Source organism: Cherax quadricarinatus, chromosome 16 (genome assembly GCF_038502225.1).
Source record: "Cherax quadricarinatus isolate ZL_2023a chromosome 16, ASM3850222v1, whole genome shotgun sequence".
Lineage (NCBI taxonomy): Eukaryota > Metazoa > Arthropoda > Malacostraca > Decapoda > Parastacidae > Cherax > Cherax quadricarinatus.
The window spans coordinates 23,212,386-23,230,576 of NC_091307.1; the positions used below are offsets into that span (position 1 = coordinate 23,212,386).

The window sequence follows — 18,191 nt, forward strand, 5'->3', positions numbered from 1 at the left end:
GGATGGTAGCTGCTTCATACCCATTCTGTGGACGGTAGCTACTTCATACCCATGCTGAGGATGGTAGCTGCTTCATACCCATGCTGAGGATGGTAGCTGCTTCATACCCATGCTGAGGATGGTAGCTGCTTCATACCCATGCTGAGGATGGTAGCTGCTTCATACCCATGCTGAGGATGGTAGCTGCTTCATATCCATGCTGAGGATGGTAGCTGCTTCATACCCGTGCTGAGGATGGTAGCTGCTTCATACCCATTCTGTGGACGGTAGCTACTTCATACCCATGCTGAGGATGGTAGCTGCTTCATACCCATGCTGAGGATGGTAGCTGCTTCATACCCATGCTGAGGATGGTAGCTGCTTCATACCCATGCTGAGGATGGTAGCTGCTTCATACCCATGCTGAGGATGGTAGCTGCTTCATATCCATGCTGAGGATGGTAGCTGCTTCATACCCATGCTGAGGATGGTAGCTGCTTCATACCCATGCTGAGGATGGTAGCTGCTATTACTCTTAAGTTATTCCTCTCACATTAACGTGGGTCAGTCGCGAGGTGTTCTTCACAAGTTCTTCAGATCTTTAATATCTTGTCAGTAACAAGTAATATCTAGTAGATAATTAGTAATATCTAGTCAATAATAAGTAAGATTAGTCAATAATAAGTAAGATCTAGTCAATAATAAGTAAGATCTAGTCAATAATAAGTAAGATCTAGTCAATAATAAGTAAGATCTAGTCAATAATAAGTAAGATCTAGTCAATAATAAGTAAGATCTAGTCAATAATAAGTAAGATCTAGTCAATAATAAGTAAGATCTAGTCAATAATAAGTAAGATCTAATCAATTATAAGTAACATCTAGTCAATAATAAGTAAGATCTAGTCAATAATAAGTAACATCTAGTCAACAATAAGATCTAGTCAACAATAAGTAAGATCTAGTTAACAGCAATACAAACGTTAACTCGAGCCTTGAAGAAATGGCATAAATTCGCTGTTAAAAATACGGGACTCTATGGGTGGGGGATAATACATTTTCGAGCAAATCTGAATGATCTTGGCTACCTGGGGTATACCTGGGTTAGTAAACAAACTTGCTGGACGTGATCCTACCTGCCTAGGATCACTTATTTCTAAGTCATATATGAAAATTAAATATGTATACTCTCAGATCGATAGAGCAACTTCAAACCCCTAGATAAAATATTAATGTCTAACCAATTTTTAATCATGACCTATTTTTCGGACATATAGGTCTAATAACCCATTAATACACAGATAATACTTAATTTGTTTTACGCAACTCGTCAAGGCAGCCCATTTACACAAAACGTATACCTGGAGAGGGTTCCGGGGGTCAACGCCCCCGCGGCCCGGTCTGTGGCCGGGCCGCGGTCACAGGCTGTTATTGTTGGCCGCACTCAACCCGACGTACGAACCACAGCCCGGCTGGTCAGGTATACTGACTTTAGGTGCTTGTCCAGTGCCAGCTTGAAGACAGCCAGGGGTCTATTGGTAATCCCCCTTTTGTATGCTGGGAGGCAGTTAAACAGTCTTGGGTCCCTGACACTTATTGTGTTGTCTCTTTTCGTGCTAGTGACACCCCTGCTTTTCATTGGGGGGGGATGTTGCATCGTCTGCCGAGTCTTTTGCTTTCATAGGGAGTGATTTTTGTGTCAAGTCATTTACACAACGCGTCAAGAACAAGTCAGTTACACAACGTGTCAAATCAAAGCAATTAAAACCATTTTACTGTACATTTTGAAAGCTCGATATTCTCCTTACCATGTTATCATATTAATATGTATATAGTCTCTCAAGGAGATAGTTTAGTTACTGGAGTCACTCATTTTATTACTCATAAATTGTTGTATTGTTTTAATACTTTATGTAACTGGTAATAATCCCTGAGTGTACCAATAACTTAGCACTGAATTATGTATCAGAAGTAAATTGACCTTCCTACATATTAAAATTTTGATCTGGCGCAATGTCAGTTCAGAACTTAATATTTTAATAATTCAGGATATTTTAAGAGACAAGCAGTGTGGTTTGTTATCAACAAGTTGATGAATAAAGCGCATTTGTAACACTTTAGTAGTTTTTTTGCCTGATCTTTTTACCTACACAACAGGCGTCTTCAGGGGAAATGCTTTTGCAGTAACCATACCCATGTGTTGCAGGTTTTTGTAATTCTGATATTGTATACCATCAATTATAGAATCAGTAATAAGGACTGGTAAATGTTGATGCACGGAGGAGACGGCTGTCGATCCCGTCTCTTTGCTCTAGTCACTGTTAAAACACTCGATCACTCTCACAGTGCAAGACTTATTGCTTCACCCGAGGGCATAACACTGAACACTCGCACCACCAGACCATGGAACAATGTTTGGCTACACGCTGGCTGAGTGGGAATACTATGCAACCAATGTTCCTCAGCGTAAATGATTTACCCAGTCATTCTATACATATTGAAATATTGTTAATATTCACAAATATCATTCGAAGGAATAGTTTGGTAACAAGCTGGGTGAGTGGAAATACCATTCAACCAACGTCCCTCAGTCGTTCTATATATCAGAGATCGTCTTCTAGCAATATTTGTACACCGCTCACAATGCACGTTAACCTACTCACACTGTATACCCTCACCAGGAATAACATACTTTTAAAATGGAAAGCTGGCAAATGGCAGATGTCATCATAGTATTCAAACAAGGGAAAAGATGGGTAGCATTAAACTGTAACCTGGTTGCTGTTGCGTGCTTACTGCTGAAGGTTAGTTTAATAGGTTTATAAATACACCCCATACCCATCCTGTGGGTGGTAGTCAAAATATTAGAGGTACATAATGGGTCCAGGGACTGGGCCCCAAAGTTTTCATAGCTGAACAAGGTACAAAGGTAATGAATCATGTAACTAAATGTTGAAGGTAATGGGGAAAATAAGAGTGGTGTGACTTAAACAGCACAGGAAAGAGAGATGAGTGGGCTGCATGTATATGGTCTATTAATAAACCGTCTTTGACATTACGTCACACGAGAGTAATTCACAAACTGGAAGAACAGGCAGAGATAACGGGAAAGGCACTTGGCTGGATTCAGTAATACGTATAGAAAAGAAAACAGTGTCATGGCCCAGGTGGCATGAGGATCGACCAGTTTGACTAATGGTGTTTCACATGGAGGATCGATCCTATATAACTCTTTGTGTTTAATTATCCACACGATATTAACGCAAAACAAATATAATACTCCTTACCTGAACAAGCATATCCAGAATCTATAAAAAAAAAAAGTTCCAAAGATAGGTGGCCCGGTGGCCTGGTGGCTACAGCTCCCGCTTCACACGGAGGGTCCGGGTTCGATTCCCGGCGGGTGGAAACATTTCGACACGTTTCCTTACACCTGTTGTCCTGTTCACCTAGCAGCAAATAGGTACCTGGGTGTTAGTCGACTGGTGTGGGTCGCATCCTGGGGGACAAGATTAAGGACCCCAATGGAAATAAGTTAGACAGTCCTTGATGACGCACTGACTTTCTTGGGTTATCCTGGGTGGCTAACCCTCCGGGGTTAAAAATCCGAACGAAATCTTATCTTATCTTGCCACAAGACTAGTCCCTGAGCTAAGAGGAATGTTCTGCGAACCAAGACAAAAGGCTTTCTTACCTTACAACTCTACATGAGAGAAAATAATTAGAAAAGACATGATCATAACGTACAAGATACCGGCAATACTCTTAAAACACACACAGTTTGAAAATAACCGTGGACAAGGTTATAAATGAAGCTGAATATGTATTTTTTTTTTTCAGTAAGACTAGGTTAGGAAATGGAACGATCCAGATGAGGACGCGCTGGAAACAGATTCCATAAAAAATTGCTGGCCTATGAAACCGAAGATTGTATGGCCGTCTGTAATTAAGACGTGGGGGCGGGCCAGGAACTGAGACTCAACCTTCGCAGCCACGAATAGGTGAATACACACACACACATACGGGGAGATGTAAAAAGAAGTTAAAAACAGCATTTACATTAGTTTTGTAAGGTTATGAAGAGGATTTCGTCGACGCCTCCCCTTCCCTCTCTTCATCCCGAATCGAAGGAAGGGGGATACGGGAGTGAGGAAAGGGAATGTGGGAGGGAAGGGAAGGAAGGGCGGAGAAGGCAGTGTTCCACCTCAGCTACACTGTTAATTTGTAGTGTTGCATGAAGCTACGCAAGTTTTTGAGCGCTAAAAATATTGATGATTAATGCTACTTCTAATAATAATAGTAATAAATTTAATAATCTACAATAACGTCAAAATATAATGATGGAAGCGCTAAGCCCGTAGGTGGTCATGAAGTGCCTGGGGAGATGGGAGGCGATCAGGTTTAAGTCATAGGAAATGGGATAAGGTAGCTCAATCTCTTTGGATCAAGAGCCCTTCACAAGTAATCAAGGCAACACTCCTCCCGCCCCTTTCCCTTTTGGAACCATCGCCACGGCGAGGCGTAACCTGATGTCAACTGATCTGACTACCACCAGTAACCTGGCTGTCAAACGTTTTTACAGAGAGTACCACTAACACAGGCTCGCATTTTGCCTTGAAATTAAACTGACCTTCGAACCCATTAAAATTCTGAACTGGCGGAATGTCAGTTGAAAAGAATGAATTTGTAAATAATTTGTAAGTTAGGTACGTAGTGTGGCTAATGTAAGTTTATTCAGGTACAGGTACACATAAATACAGTTACATAAATTATCATACAAAGCAGCATATACATATATTACCTAGGATAACCCAAAAAAAAGATAGGCTGGGTCATTAGGTCTTATGCCTAGGAAGCGACTCACAACTGCCGAGTCAAGATATATAACAGGTGTATGAGACTAACACCCAGGTATCCTTGTATATCAAATCACAGAACGGGTGGGACTCAAACCCATGGCAGGGAAAGTCTTAAAACTCACAGTCCAGTGTGAGTTTAAGACTCGCCTGCCATGGTTTAAGCCACACCCGTTCTGTGGTTTTATTTGCAATCGTGTTATTACGATTTCGTGAGTCATTATGTGCATGTATATCAGTGCTAGCATACACCCATAAATAAGACACACTATGCAGTTTACAGCATTTTTGAGTAGGCTTTTCGTCCGCTGGGACTAGTTGAACATGGGTAGCAGGAGTAAAGTGCTTTGTTCATCATTATTCCCTCGCCTGAAGTTTGAACGCGGGTCCTTTTGGTTGTGAGAATGCTTCTAGGTCAGAAATATGTTAATTTTCCATTATAATACAAATTATTAAGGAATTCTTCACAAAAGTGTAAATTTTATTTCGCATGTCTGCCGCAGATGCAACATTCCCCCAGCGAAAAGCAGGGGCGCCACTAGTACACTGAGAGAAAATACAATAAGTGTCAGGGGCCCAAGACTGTTCAACTGTCTCCCAGCATACATAAGGAGGATTACCTATAGGCCCCTGGCTGTCTTCAAGAAGGCACTGGACAGTCGCCTAAAGTCAGTACCTGAACAGCCGGGCTGTGGTTCGTGCGTAAGTTCGCGTGCGGCCAACAGTAACAGCCTGGTTGATCAGAGCCGATCCACCACGAGGCCTGGTCTCAGACTGAGCTGCAGGGGCGTTGACTCCCGAAGCCCTCTCCAGGTATACTCTAGATATAATACTGCAGTGAATCCCTTCAAGTGGGTGTTTACTCACCGTAGCGAGCATGGCTGGCTGGCTGGTGTCCACTCCTGTACGGTGGAAAGCTCGGGTTAAACTACTCCCTGAAGTGTGCCCTGCACACCACCAAGAGAAAGGCCCTGAAGACGCTCCCTGTCACCCTGGATCATCATGAACTGGTTGGTGTACGTCATGGCTCTCACACGCTCATTGGTCCACTACTTCTCAAACACCACCCACTACCATTACAAACTATTATTCCCAGTATTAATTCGTACATCAGAGGCCCCTCACACACAAGGAAAAAAAATCATGGGTATTGAAATATAATGGACAACAAACTTCTGTTTAGACGACACGTTGTTCAGTTTTATTAAATATGTAGAAAACCCCTAAATTACTCCTTAAATATATATTCTGGAATGCACATTAAGGAGTATTTTTGGATTTGTACATTTAATAGAGGTGGATCCTGAGCGGTAAGTAATCTAAATTAGAGGCCTACTGCGTCTGATGGGTCTCTGTACCCATTAGCGTATGATCCCAACGGGTTTAGGGCTTTCCCTGGTGATGATGATGATGATAATAATAATAATAATAATATGGATCCCGATGATAAAAAATCATTCTGGTTAGTTTGTTGGCTCTGAAGGAGCGGATACAGGAAGGTCGTTAAGGCTACATATATATACATTGTTCTTTCATCATCAATAAACAATGATTAATTCCTAAAATAGATATTAAGTAAGCTTTTAGTGTATATACAGTGAGAAGGGGCAGAGGGGGAGGGGGGGTTGCTCTGCTCGTAAAAAACAGATGGAAACTTGAGAAAATGGAAGGCATAGACGAGACGGGAGAAAGAGACTACATAGCAGGTACACTTCAGTCTGGGGAACACAAAGTGGTCATTGCAGTAATGTATAATCCACCACAGAACCGCAGGAGGCCAAGAGAGGAATATGAAGAGAGCAACAGAGCAATGGTGGACACACTTGCTGAGGTGGCAAGAAGAGCTCACTCCAGCAGAGCAAAGTTGCTGGTTATGGGGGATTTCAACCACAGGGAGATTGACTGGGAAAACCTGGAGCCACATGGGGGTCCCGAAACATGGAGAGCCAAGATATTGGACGTGGTGCTGGAAAACCTCATGCACCAACATGTTAAGGACACTACCAGATTGAGAGGGGAGGATGAACCAGCAAGATTGGCCCTTGTGTTCACCCTGGGCAGTTCAGACATTAAGGACATCACGTATGAGAGTCCCCTAGGAGCTAGCGACCACGTGGTTCTATGCTTTGAATACATAGTAGAGTTGCAAGTGGAGAGAGTAACAGGAGTGGAATGGGAAAAGCCTGACTATAAAAGAGGGGACTACATAGGGTTGAGGAACTTCCTGCGGGAGGTTCCGTGGGACAGAGAACTGGCAGGAAAGTCAGTAAACGAAATGATGGAATATGTAACAACAAAATGCAAGGAGGCAGTGGAAAGGTTTATTCTCAAGGGCAACAGAAACAATGGGAAGACCAGAACGAGCCCCTGGTTTACCCGACGGTGTAAGGAGGCAAAAACAAAGTGCAATAGAGAATGGAAAAAGTACAGAAGGCAGAGAACACACGAAAATAGGGAGATCAGTCGCAGAGCCAGGAACGAGTATGCACAGGTAAGGAGGGAGGCCCAGCGGCAGTATGAAAATGACATAGCATCGAAAATCAAGACAGACCCGAAACTGTTGTATAGCCACATCAGGAGGAAGACAACAGTCAAAGACCAGGTGATCAGATTGAGGACAGAAGGTGGAGAACTCACAAGAAATGATCAGGAGGTATGTGAGGAGCTAAACAGGAGATTTAAGGAAGTTTTTGCAGTAGAGACAGGAAGGGCTGTGGGAAGACAGCACAGAAGGGAACATCAAGAGGGAATATACCAACAAGTGTTGGATGACATACGAACAATCGAGGAGGAGGTGCAGAAACTGCTAAGTGACCTTGATACCTCAAAGGCGATGGGACTGGACATCTCCCCATGGGTCCTTAGAGAAGGAGCAGAGATGCTGTGCGTGCCCCTAACCACAATCTTCAACACATCCCTTGAAACTGGGCAACTACCTGAGAAATGGAAGACAGCAAACGTAGTCCCCATATTTAAGAAAGGAAACAGAAATGAGGCACTAAACTACAGACCTGTGTCTCTGACATGTATTGTGTGCAAAGTCATGGAGAAGATTATCAGGAGGAGAGTGGTGGAACACCTGGAACGGAACAAGATTATAAATGAAAACCAGCATGGGTTCATGGAAGGCAAATCCTGTGTCACAAACCTTCTGGAGTTTTATGACAAGGTAACAGAAGTAAGACGAGAGAGAGGGGTGGGTTGATTGCGTTTTCCTAGACTGCAGGAAGGCCTTTGACACAGTTTCCCACAAGAGATTAGTGCAGAAGCTGGAGGATCAGGCGCATATAACAAGGAGGGCACTGCAATGGATCAGGGAATACCTGACAGGGAGGCAACAACGAGTCATGGTACGTGAAGAGGTATCACAGCGGGCGCCTGTGACGAGCGGGGTCCCACAGGGGTCAGTTCTAGGACCAGTGCTATTTTTTATATATGCGAACGACATGATGGAAGGAATAGACTCTGAAGTGTCCCTATTCGCAGATGATGTAAAGTTGATGAGAAGAATTAAATCGGATGAGGATGAGGCAGGACTGCAAAGAGACCTGGACAGGCTGGACATGTGGTCCAGAAACTGGCTTCTCGAATTCAGTCATGCCAAATGCAAAGTCATGAAGATTGGGGAGGGGCAAAGAAGACCGCAGACAGAGTATAGGCTAGGTGGACAAAGACTACAGACCTCACTCAGGGAGAAAGACCTTGGGGTGACCATAACACCGAGCACGTCACCAGAGGCACACATCAACCAAATAACTGTTGCAGCATACGGGCGCCTGGCAAACCTGAGAATAGCATTCCGATACCTTAATAAGGAATCGTTCAAGACACTGTACGCTGTGTATGTTAGGCCCATACTGGAGTATGCAGCACCAGTCTGGAACCCACACCTGGTCAAGCACGTCAAGAAGTTAGAGAAAGTACAAAGGTTTGCAACAAGGCTAGTCCCAGAGCTCAGGGGAATGTCGTACGAGGAAAGGTTGAGGGAAATCGGACTGACGACACTGGAGGACAGAAGGGTCAGGGGAGACATGATAACGACATACAAGATACTGCGGGGAATAGACAAGGTGGACAGAGATAGGATGTTCCAGAGAGGGGACACAGGGACAAGGGGTCACAACTGGAAGCTGAAGACTCAGACGAGTCACAGGGACGTTAGGAAGTATTTCTTCAGTCATAGAGTTGTCAGGAAGTGGAATAGCCTAGCAAGTGAAGTAGTGGAGGCAGGAACCATACACAGTTTTAAGAAGAGGTATGACAAAGCTCAGGAAGCAGAGAGGGAGAGGACCCAGTAGCGATAAGTGAAAAGGCGGGGCCAGGAGCTGAATCTCGACCCCTGCAACCACAATTAGGTGAGTAAAATTAGGTGAGTACAATTAGGTGAGTACAATTAGGTGAGTACAATTAGGTGAGTACAATTAGGTGAGTACAATTAGGTGAGTACAATTATTTGAGTACAATTAGGTGAGTACAATTAGGTGAGTACAATTAGGTGAGTACGTACCTTTGTTGTATGCCTTTATTAGCTGAGCTTAAATCTTAATAATTTATCTTCGCTGTTAAAAAATAATGTTTAGTGCAAAAAAATATATAAAAAAAAAATTCAGCCGTATCCTATTAAACATTTATATAATTTCTAGCTAGAATGAAACTTACTAATATTTATTTATCCTTCAAGGGGAGTGTCTTGATACTAGTGAAGGGCGTTTGATCCAAGGAATTGGAACTACCCTCCCCTTAGATCATACCTGATTCCCCAAGTGTTGTATGATCCCTGAATAAGAGAGTCGACAACTTGAATGACTCCTTATCGGTGTTTAGTTCTTCTCCGTGAATATAATAATAATATTAGAAATGATTAACCCCTAGGACATGACGGTGTCTTTCTAAATGTGGGTATGATGCCAGTTGAAGTATCAAGGATTGCCTCTCGTGACAGAAATACCAGTTTTGTGATAACTTTATTGAAAATTTTTCGACTAATATCTGCCCTCAAGAATTTCAATATTGCCATCAACACACTGAAACATTTCATGGGCACCACAATGAACCAACTAGTACTCGATTATTCATAACTATAATGGCTTTGATATACCTTTACCTTTTATGAGTTCCGAGAGTTTTTCTACTCCCGGAGCTCGGCCATGGGCCAGGGTCATCTAGTGCTTTCCTGGTCAACCAGGCTGTTGCTGTTGGCGGCCCGCAGCCCCACCTATCCATCACAGCCTGGTTGATCTGGCATCTAGTGAAGATACTTGTCCAGTTTCTTCTTGAAGATTTCTACATTTGTCCCAGCAGTGTTTCTGATACCTTCTGGCAAGATGTTGAATAATCTGGGACCACGAATGTTAATATAGTATTCCGTTATTGTGTTCACAGCACCCCTGTTTTTTTCACTAGGTTTATCTTGCACTTCCTTCAATATCTCTTGCTCCAGTATCTTATGGCAGTATACAGATTTGGAGTAAGGCCGTCAAGCACTTTCCAGGTTTATATTATCGTGTATCTCTCCTCCGTTCCAACACTTCATTTAATAGAGATGGAAACGAGATCTGTCTGTGTATTTTAACTTTTAGATGAGGTCATCTGCTGAAGAGGGTCTCAGTTGAAAACTCAAACACACAGACAGCCTATTACTCTTATTTATCTCCTGTAGCCTAGTCTCGTGCAGCCTGGTCTCGCACAAGGGTCTTGAGGTCCGCATATTGGAGTCTTTTGTTGTGGAACTGAGGCCTTCCCCTGGCTTACAAGTCTGTCTTGTACAAAATTAGTATTCACTCGTATATGACCTGTGTAAGTATATGCTAAAGCTTCCTAATAAATATAATAAACATGCAGATATATAAGGTAGAAGAGTGCGTAATATAGATGAGGTGAGGAATATACGCAGCAGAATGGAGTGAGTCTAGTACCGCAGTCCTCCGCTCTCTGGGGAAACTCCCGGAAAAACTGCTTCTGAAAGTGCACGTTTCTCTGGAGGAAGATCCAAGCCTTAAGGACCTCACGCGGGGTCTAGCAGTGTCTTCCTTGACAGGAGATAGTCAGGTTCAATCTGAGGAAGCGAATGATGCCTCCAATTTCCGGATTAGGAAACTTTCACTTGCATCAAGCTGCCTTTCCTTTAAGGGAGCCTCCCCAGACTTTCATGTTTATTCCAGTGAGTGGAAGATAACAACCAGTATTTTCCTTGTGTTGCTGCGGTGCCCGGGAGGCTAGCCTGTGTTAGCATACCACCACCATCACTCACTCTAAGTTACTACATACCCAGTGCAGATAAATGGTATAAAATATCGACACTTTGGACAAGGAAACACAAATACACTGTAATGCGATTCTTTATTGACTTTATAAAGTCCACTGTGTGGGCGAAACGTTGTCAATAAAAGAACGGCATTGTACTACATTTGTCTCCTTGTCCTGCATACGCAGTGTTGGAACTGAAGTCACCACACCTGCTTACGCAGTGGCAGTGTTGGCACTGAAGTCACCACACCTGTTCACCCAGTGGCAGTGTTGGCATTGAAGTCACCACACCTGTTCACCCAGTGGCAGTGTTGGCACTGAAGTCACCACACCTGCTTACTCAGTGGCAGTGTTGGCACTGAAGTCACCACACCTGCTTACCCAGTGGCAGTGTTGGCACTGAAGTCACCACACCTGCTTACCCAGTGGCAGTGTTGGCACTGAAGTCACCACACCTGCTTACCCAGTGGCAGTGTTGGCACTGAAGTCACCACACCTGCTTACCCAGTGGCAGTGTTGGCACTGAAGTCACCACACCTGCTTATCCAGTGGCAGTGTTGGCACTGAAGTCACCACACCTGCTTACCCAGTGACAGTGTTGGCACTGAAGTCACCACACCTGCTTACCCAGTGGCAGTGTTGGCTCTGAAGTCACCACACCTGCTTACCCAGTGGCAGTGTTGGCACTGAAGTCACCACACCTGCTTACCCAGTGGCAGTGTTGGCACTGAAGTCACCACACCTGCTTACCCAGTGGCAGTGTTGGCACTGAAGTCACCACACCTGCTTACCCAGTGGCAGTGTTGGCACTGAAGTCACCACACCTGCTTACCCAGTGGCAGTGTTAGCACTGAAGTCACCACACCTGTTTACCCAGTGGCAGTGTTGGCACTGAAGTCACCACACCTGCTTACCCAATGGCAGTGTTGGCGCTGAAGTCACCACACCTGCTTACCCAGTGGCAGTGTTGGCACTGAAGTCACCACACCTGCTTACCCAGTGGCAGTGTTGGCACTGAAGTCACCACACCTGCTTACCCAGTGGCAGTGTTGGCACTGAAGTCACCACACCTGCTTACCCAGTGGCAGTGTTGGCACTGAAGTCACCACACCTGCTTACCCAGTGGCAGTGTTGGCACTGAAGTCACCACACCTGCTTACCCAGTGGCAGTGTTGGCACTGAAGTCACCACACCTGCTTATCCAGTGGCAGTGTTGGCACTGAAGTCACCACACCTGCTTACCCAGTGACAGTGTTGGCACTGAAGTCACCACACCTGCTTACCCAGTGGCAGTGTTGGCTCTGAAGTCACCACACCTGCTTACCCAGTGGCAGTGTTGGCACTGAAGTCACCACACCTGCTTACCCAGTGGCAGTGTTGGCACTGAAGTCACCACACCTGCTTACCCAGTGGCAGTGTTGGCACTGAAGTCACCACACCTGCTTACCCAGTGGCAGTGTTGGCACTGAAGTCACCACACCTGCTTACCCAGTGGCAGTGTTAGCACTGAAGTCACCACACCTGTTTACCCAGTGGCAGTGTTGGCACTGAAGTCACCACACCTGCTTACCCAGTGGCAGTGTTGGCTCTGAAGTCACCACACCTGCTTACCCAGTGGCAGTGTTGGCACTGAAGTCACCACACCTGCTTACCCAGTGGCAGTGTTGGCACTGAAGTCACCACACCTGCTTACCCAGTGGCAGTGTTGGCACTGAAGTCACCACACCTGCTTACCCAGTGGCAGTGTTGGCACTGAAGTCACCACACCTGCTTACCCAGTGGCAGTGTTAGCACTGAAGTCACCACACCTGTTTACCCAGTGGCAGTGTTGGCACTGAAGTCACCACACCTGCTTACCCAGTGGCAGTGTTAGCACTGAAGTCACCACACCTGTTTACCCAGTGGCAGTGTTGGCACTGAAGTCACCACACCTGCTTACCCAATGGCAGTGTTGGCACTGAAGTCACCACACCTGCTTACCCAGTGGCAGTGTTGGCACTGAAGTCACCACACCTGCTTACCCAGTGGCAGTGTTGACACTGAAGTCACCACACCTGCTTACCCAGTGGCAGTGTTGGCACTGAAGTCACCACACCTGCTTACCCAGTGACAGTGTTGGCACTGAAGTCACCACACCTGCTTACCCAGTGGCAGTGTTGGCACTGAAGTCACCACACCTGCTTACCCAGTGGCAGTGTTGGCACTGAAGTCACCACACCTGCTTACCCAGTGGCAGTGTTGGCACTGAAGTCACCACACCTGCTTACCCAGTGAGAACACTGCTGGAAGTGGAACCACCATAGCTTTCTCAATATATATATCACTTCACTTTTATGAATGCTCGAGAAAACGCTATATCTATCCATTTTTCACATTAGTCACTGCATAGCTTTTTTGCGATTGTCTTAAGAGGTATTTTGCGCATAAGGGCATAATTTATTCCCACTATGCTCCCCAGGTCTGTTATACTAATTATTTTTATAATAGTATTTATCAAGACAGAGGAAATGGTCTACGTTGGAGACAGCCGAGGTACATACGTATTTCTGAAAGGCATTTTCAAAGGGTTCGTAAAACTACCCCCCCCCCACAGGATGGGTATGGGGTGCATAATAAACATTAACTAAACTTAACTAAACGTAAAATGGCAGAAGCAGTTGAGAGGTGAGAAGTAAGCTAAATATGTAATAACTCGTCAATGAAAGTGTTAATGGGGAGAAGAATGGTATCCCGAGTAGTGTCAAGCGTATACTGTGTCAAAGTGTGTACTCTAGGTGTCAAGTGTACGCCCTCAGTATGTCAAGTGTGCAAATTAAGTGCCAAACCCAAAAGGGTCATACAGCTACAGTCTCAAAGAGTTCCCTGGAACAGGGAAGAGGATGGCTTCGAGAGTGGGCAGTGATGACGGGGGGGGGGGGACAATGAACGTTACTGTGTTGCGAAATACAGAACAATGGAAGAGGAGCAAATAGAAAGGTCACTCCACGAATGTGTATGACTTCAAAGGTCCACATAGGTTGTAATCGCTGTATTTGAAACAATGAAGTGGAAAGGGATGCTTTAAAAAAAAGGACTAATAAGTTACCACGAGGCTTTACATGAAATCGTTGCTGTAGATGATATTGGTAACCGAAGTTGCTAACAGCATGAATCGTTCAGGCAAAATTCCTTCCTTGGATCGAACTTGACTGCCTCCCATTCCCCATGAATATTATTAATAATTATTTAGGGTATCAAGTTATTTTCATTTTAAAAATGTTAAAATTATTTGTATAAGTTTATCGTGTTAATGTCGAGTTATGGGGAGCGTGGATGTTAATAACTGTAAAGTTTGTTAGTTCAATATCTTTATTAAGCACCCCATCGCATCCTGTGGGTGGAAGTCTCAAGATTACAGAGGCACATAATACGGCCAGGGACTGGAACGCAAAGTTTTGATAGTAAACAAGTTACAACTTACTATTTACATGTTTATAGCTTGCTACAGTCCTAATCAGTTATTTATGCAGACGTGAATTAGGCCACAATCATAATAATAATAATAATAATAATAATAATAATAATAATAATAATAATAATAATAATAATAATAATAATAATATAATGTTTCAAGTCGTCCCCTTCTACAAACCAGACTGTCACTCCTAAACCCCTCTTATACAAAACTTTTAGAGCTGCCCCTGCTTACGTTTGAAATATAAAGCCATGTGAGTTAGTTGTTATATATAGCGTTAGTAAGCAAGTTTATTCAAGTATTGGTACACAAATACAGTTACGTAAATTATCATAGCAGCATATGTGTAGATAGGTCTAATATAGTACTCACTATCGATAATGAGGTATGCCACGAAACATCCAAGGTGGCAAATTGTTTTAATTCTTACTACACATCTGTTGCATCAACACTAGTTAGTAAACTACCAGCTGCATCAAATACCTTTAACACACTCTGATAAGTTTCAAATATACTATACCAATAAAGGGGCAACCCCAAACAGTTGTCAACTAGTAAGTGTAACTCATGATTTTAAAGAACTAAGCAGGTTAAACCCAACTAAGAGAACTGGCCCGGATAACATCCCGTCTAAGTTCCAAAAAGATGGTGCTCATGAACATTCAATCTCTATTGCGCACATAATAAATTTGTCCATCACCACTAATACCGTACCGGAGGGGTTCAAGGAGGCCAGAGTTACTCCTATCTTCAAGAAAAATAGTAGGTCTGATGTAAGCAACTATAGGCCTGTTAGTATACTCAGTATAATATCCAAAATTCTAGAGAGGGCGGTGTACTCTCAAGTAGTTAAGTACCTTAATGACAACAACATTCTCCATAGCTATCAATGAGGCTTTAGAAAATCTTACTCAACCGACACCTTCCTAATTAATCTGATGGATTACTTGAGAACTGAAATGTCAGTGGGGAACCTCATAGGTATGGTAACCTTAGACCTGCAAAAGGCCTTCAATACTGTCAACCACAATATATTATGTAAGAAACTTCAAGCTATCGGTATAGGTTCTGTAGACTGGTTTAAGTCCTACCTTAGCAACAGGAGACAAATTGTCAAAATCAACAAAACGGAATCAGAACCCCTGCCGATAGCATGTGGAGTTCCCCAAGGTAGTATCCTGGGTCCTTTATTATTCCTATGCTATGTTAACGACATGTCTATCAGTGTCAAGTGCAAACTCCTACTGTATGCAGATGACAGTGCTCTGTTAGTGTCAGGTAAAGACCCACAAGATATAGCTAATGTATTAACACTGGAACTGGAGTCCTGCAGCAAATGGTTAGTAGACAACAAACTATCATTACACCTCGGGAGAACTGAAGCCATTCTCTTTGGCACGAAACATAAACTGAGAAGGGTAAATAATTTTAATGTCCAGTGTAATGGGGAGCCCATCACTTCAGTTTCCTCAGTAAAATATCTGGGAATCCCCTTTGACCTATGCATGTCAGGAGAATTGATAGGGAACAGTGTAGTAAAGAAAGCAAATGCCAGACTGAAGTTCCTCTACAGACAAGCACAGTGTCTACCTACTGAGGCTCGCAGGACCCTATGTCTAGCCCTTATACAATGTCATATGGATTACGCTTGCTCTTCATGGTACTCTGCCTTGACAAAAAAATGAAAAAATAGACTGCAAATCACCCAGAACAAAATAGTAAAATTCATCCTGGATCTGGGTCCAAGAGAGCATGTAGGCCAGAATGAATTACAGAAGTTGGATAGAGTAAAACAACTGAAGCTAAATCATGTTTATAAAATTGATCACAAACAGTGTCCAGAATATCTTGCTGCCAATTTTGTCAAGGTTGGGAACCAAAGCAATCATAGTACTAGACTAGGGGGAGAGAGCACAACTTTGTAGTACCCACAGTCAGTGGCCAGGCTTCAAACACCTTTTATTGTACAGCAATAAAGGAATGGAACAGACTGCCCGCACATGTCAAATCCAGTCATAGCATGAACCAGTTCAAGAAGAGAGCCAAAAGGTGTCTGATGAATGTAGCTACAGAAAAGGAGGGGAATGATTTTTTATTTTTTAGCTAACACACGTGTAATTTTACCTTATTCCTAGTAATAACCCTCGTATTGTAGATAGTCTTAATGACCCTCGTGCAGTAGATAGTCTTTTTAGTATGATAATAAGATGTTTTCTATATTATAGAATAATAATAAGATATTATAACCTTTATATTATAATAATAAGTAAAAGGACCTCAATGGAAATAAGTCACTCTGTCTGACTTTTTTGGGTTATCCCAGGTTCTCTACACATATGCAGCTATGTATGATAATCTATGTAACTGTATTTGTGTATACCTGAATAAACTTACTTACTTACTTACCTAGGATAACCCCCCAAAAAGTCAAAGTGACTTATTTCCATTGGGGTCTTTGAGTTACAGGTGCAGTGTGGATATATTTTTCATTGAGCTTATTTAAGTGAGACTCAAAAAAATAGTTGTTAAATGATCCCTCCAATGTTTAGTGCATCCTATCACGCCCGCATCAAGTCATACTGCATCTAGCCACGCTCCTATCAAGCCACGCCCCTATTAAGCCATACCTCATCTAGCCTCAGCCCCTATCAAGCCATACCCCATCGAGCCACGCCCCTATCAATCCATACCTCATCTAGCCACGACCCTATCAAACCATACCTCATCTAGCCACGACCCTATCAAGCCATACCTCATCTAGCCACAATCCTATCAAGCCATATCCTATCCAACCACGTTCCTGTGAAGTCACTCCATCATGTTACTCTTTATTAAGCCTCGCCTCATTATGCCCCGCCCCATCAAGCCATGCATCGTGCCCCCCCCCCCCACGTCAAACCAACCCCCTTTCCCTCTAGCCACAGCCAATCAAGAAACTGACCTATGGCACCATGGCTTTCGTTTTACACTCGCTCAAACTCCCACCACTAGCCCATACCCACAGCACTGTTGACACACTGGTTTGGCAAAAAATAAATATAATAATGATCATATCACTTCCCCTTTAAGCTACAACGTTAATAATTCGAATACAGTCTACTCAAGGGAGATGCCTTGTTGCTGGTGATGGGCTCTGGATCTAAGGAACTAGACATCCTCTTGAACAGAACCCAGATACCTCCCATTCCCCAGGCGCTATACGACCCACATGGGTTTAGCGTACACTAAGCCTGTACCGGGAGGTGTAAGCTCAGTGTATAGTTACTAAGAATTTAGTTTAATTCCTGTTTTTTTATGATTTGGGTATCATTGACTGGTGAACAGGTCATATGCAGCCTTAATAACACTATAGTCGATAGGCTTTAAGCCCAACTAAACAAGTACTAAAACGGAACCTAGTTACTTGGTTTGACTATTGGATTCTTTGGTACTTTACACATATATTACTATATACTACAATTGTAGAGTCTAAACTTGTGTAAGGATCCGAATCATCTAATTTAATCCTAATGAAGATTGTCTTCAGTAGGAAATAACAAGAACTGTAATGGAAATAAATAACTTTGCCTGACTTTTTTGGGGGGTTATCCTAGGTAATTAATACATATGTTCAACTATGTGAATAATTATGCTTATGTGTACCTGTACCTGCGACAG

The 18,191-nt window shown here is 43.4% G+C and overlaps 1 protein-coding gene across 1 annotated transcript in view; it reads right to left on the reverse strand.

The window, feature by feature from the left end:
* LOC138852766 (uncharacterized) overlaps positions 1-5,838 on the reverse strand; it is a 32,164-nt gene extending 26,326 nt beyond the window's left edge. Inside the window, exon 1 of the mRNA XM_070085469.1 lies at positions 5,702-5,838. Coding sequence (XP_069941570.1) covers positions 5,702-5,713 — 12 coding nt within the window. The 5' untranslated portion in view covers positions 5,714-5,838. The remainder of the gene's footprint in view (positions 1-5,701) is intronic.
* Between the last annotated feature and the right edge of the window lie 12,353 nt (positions 5,839-18,191).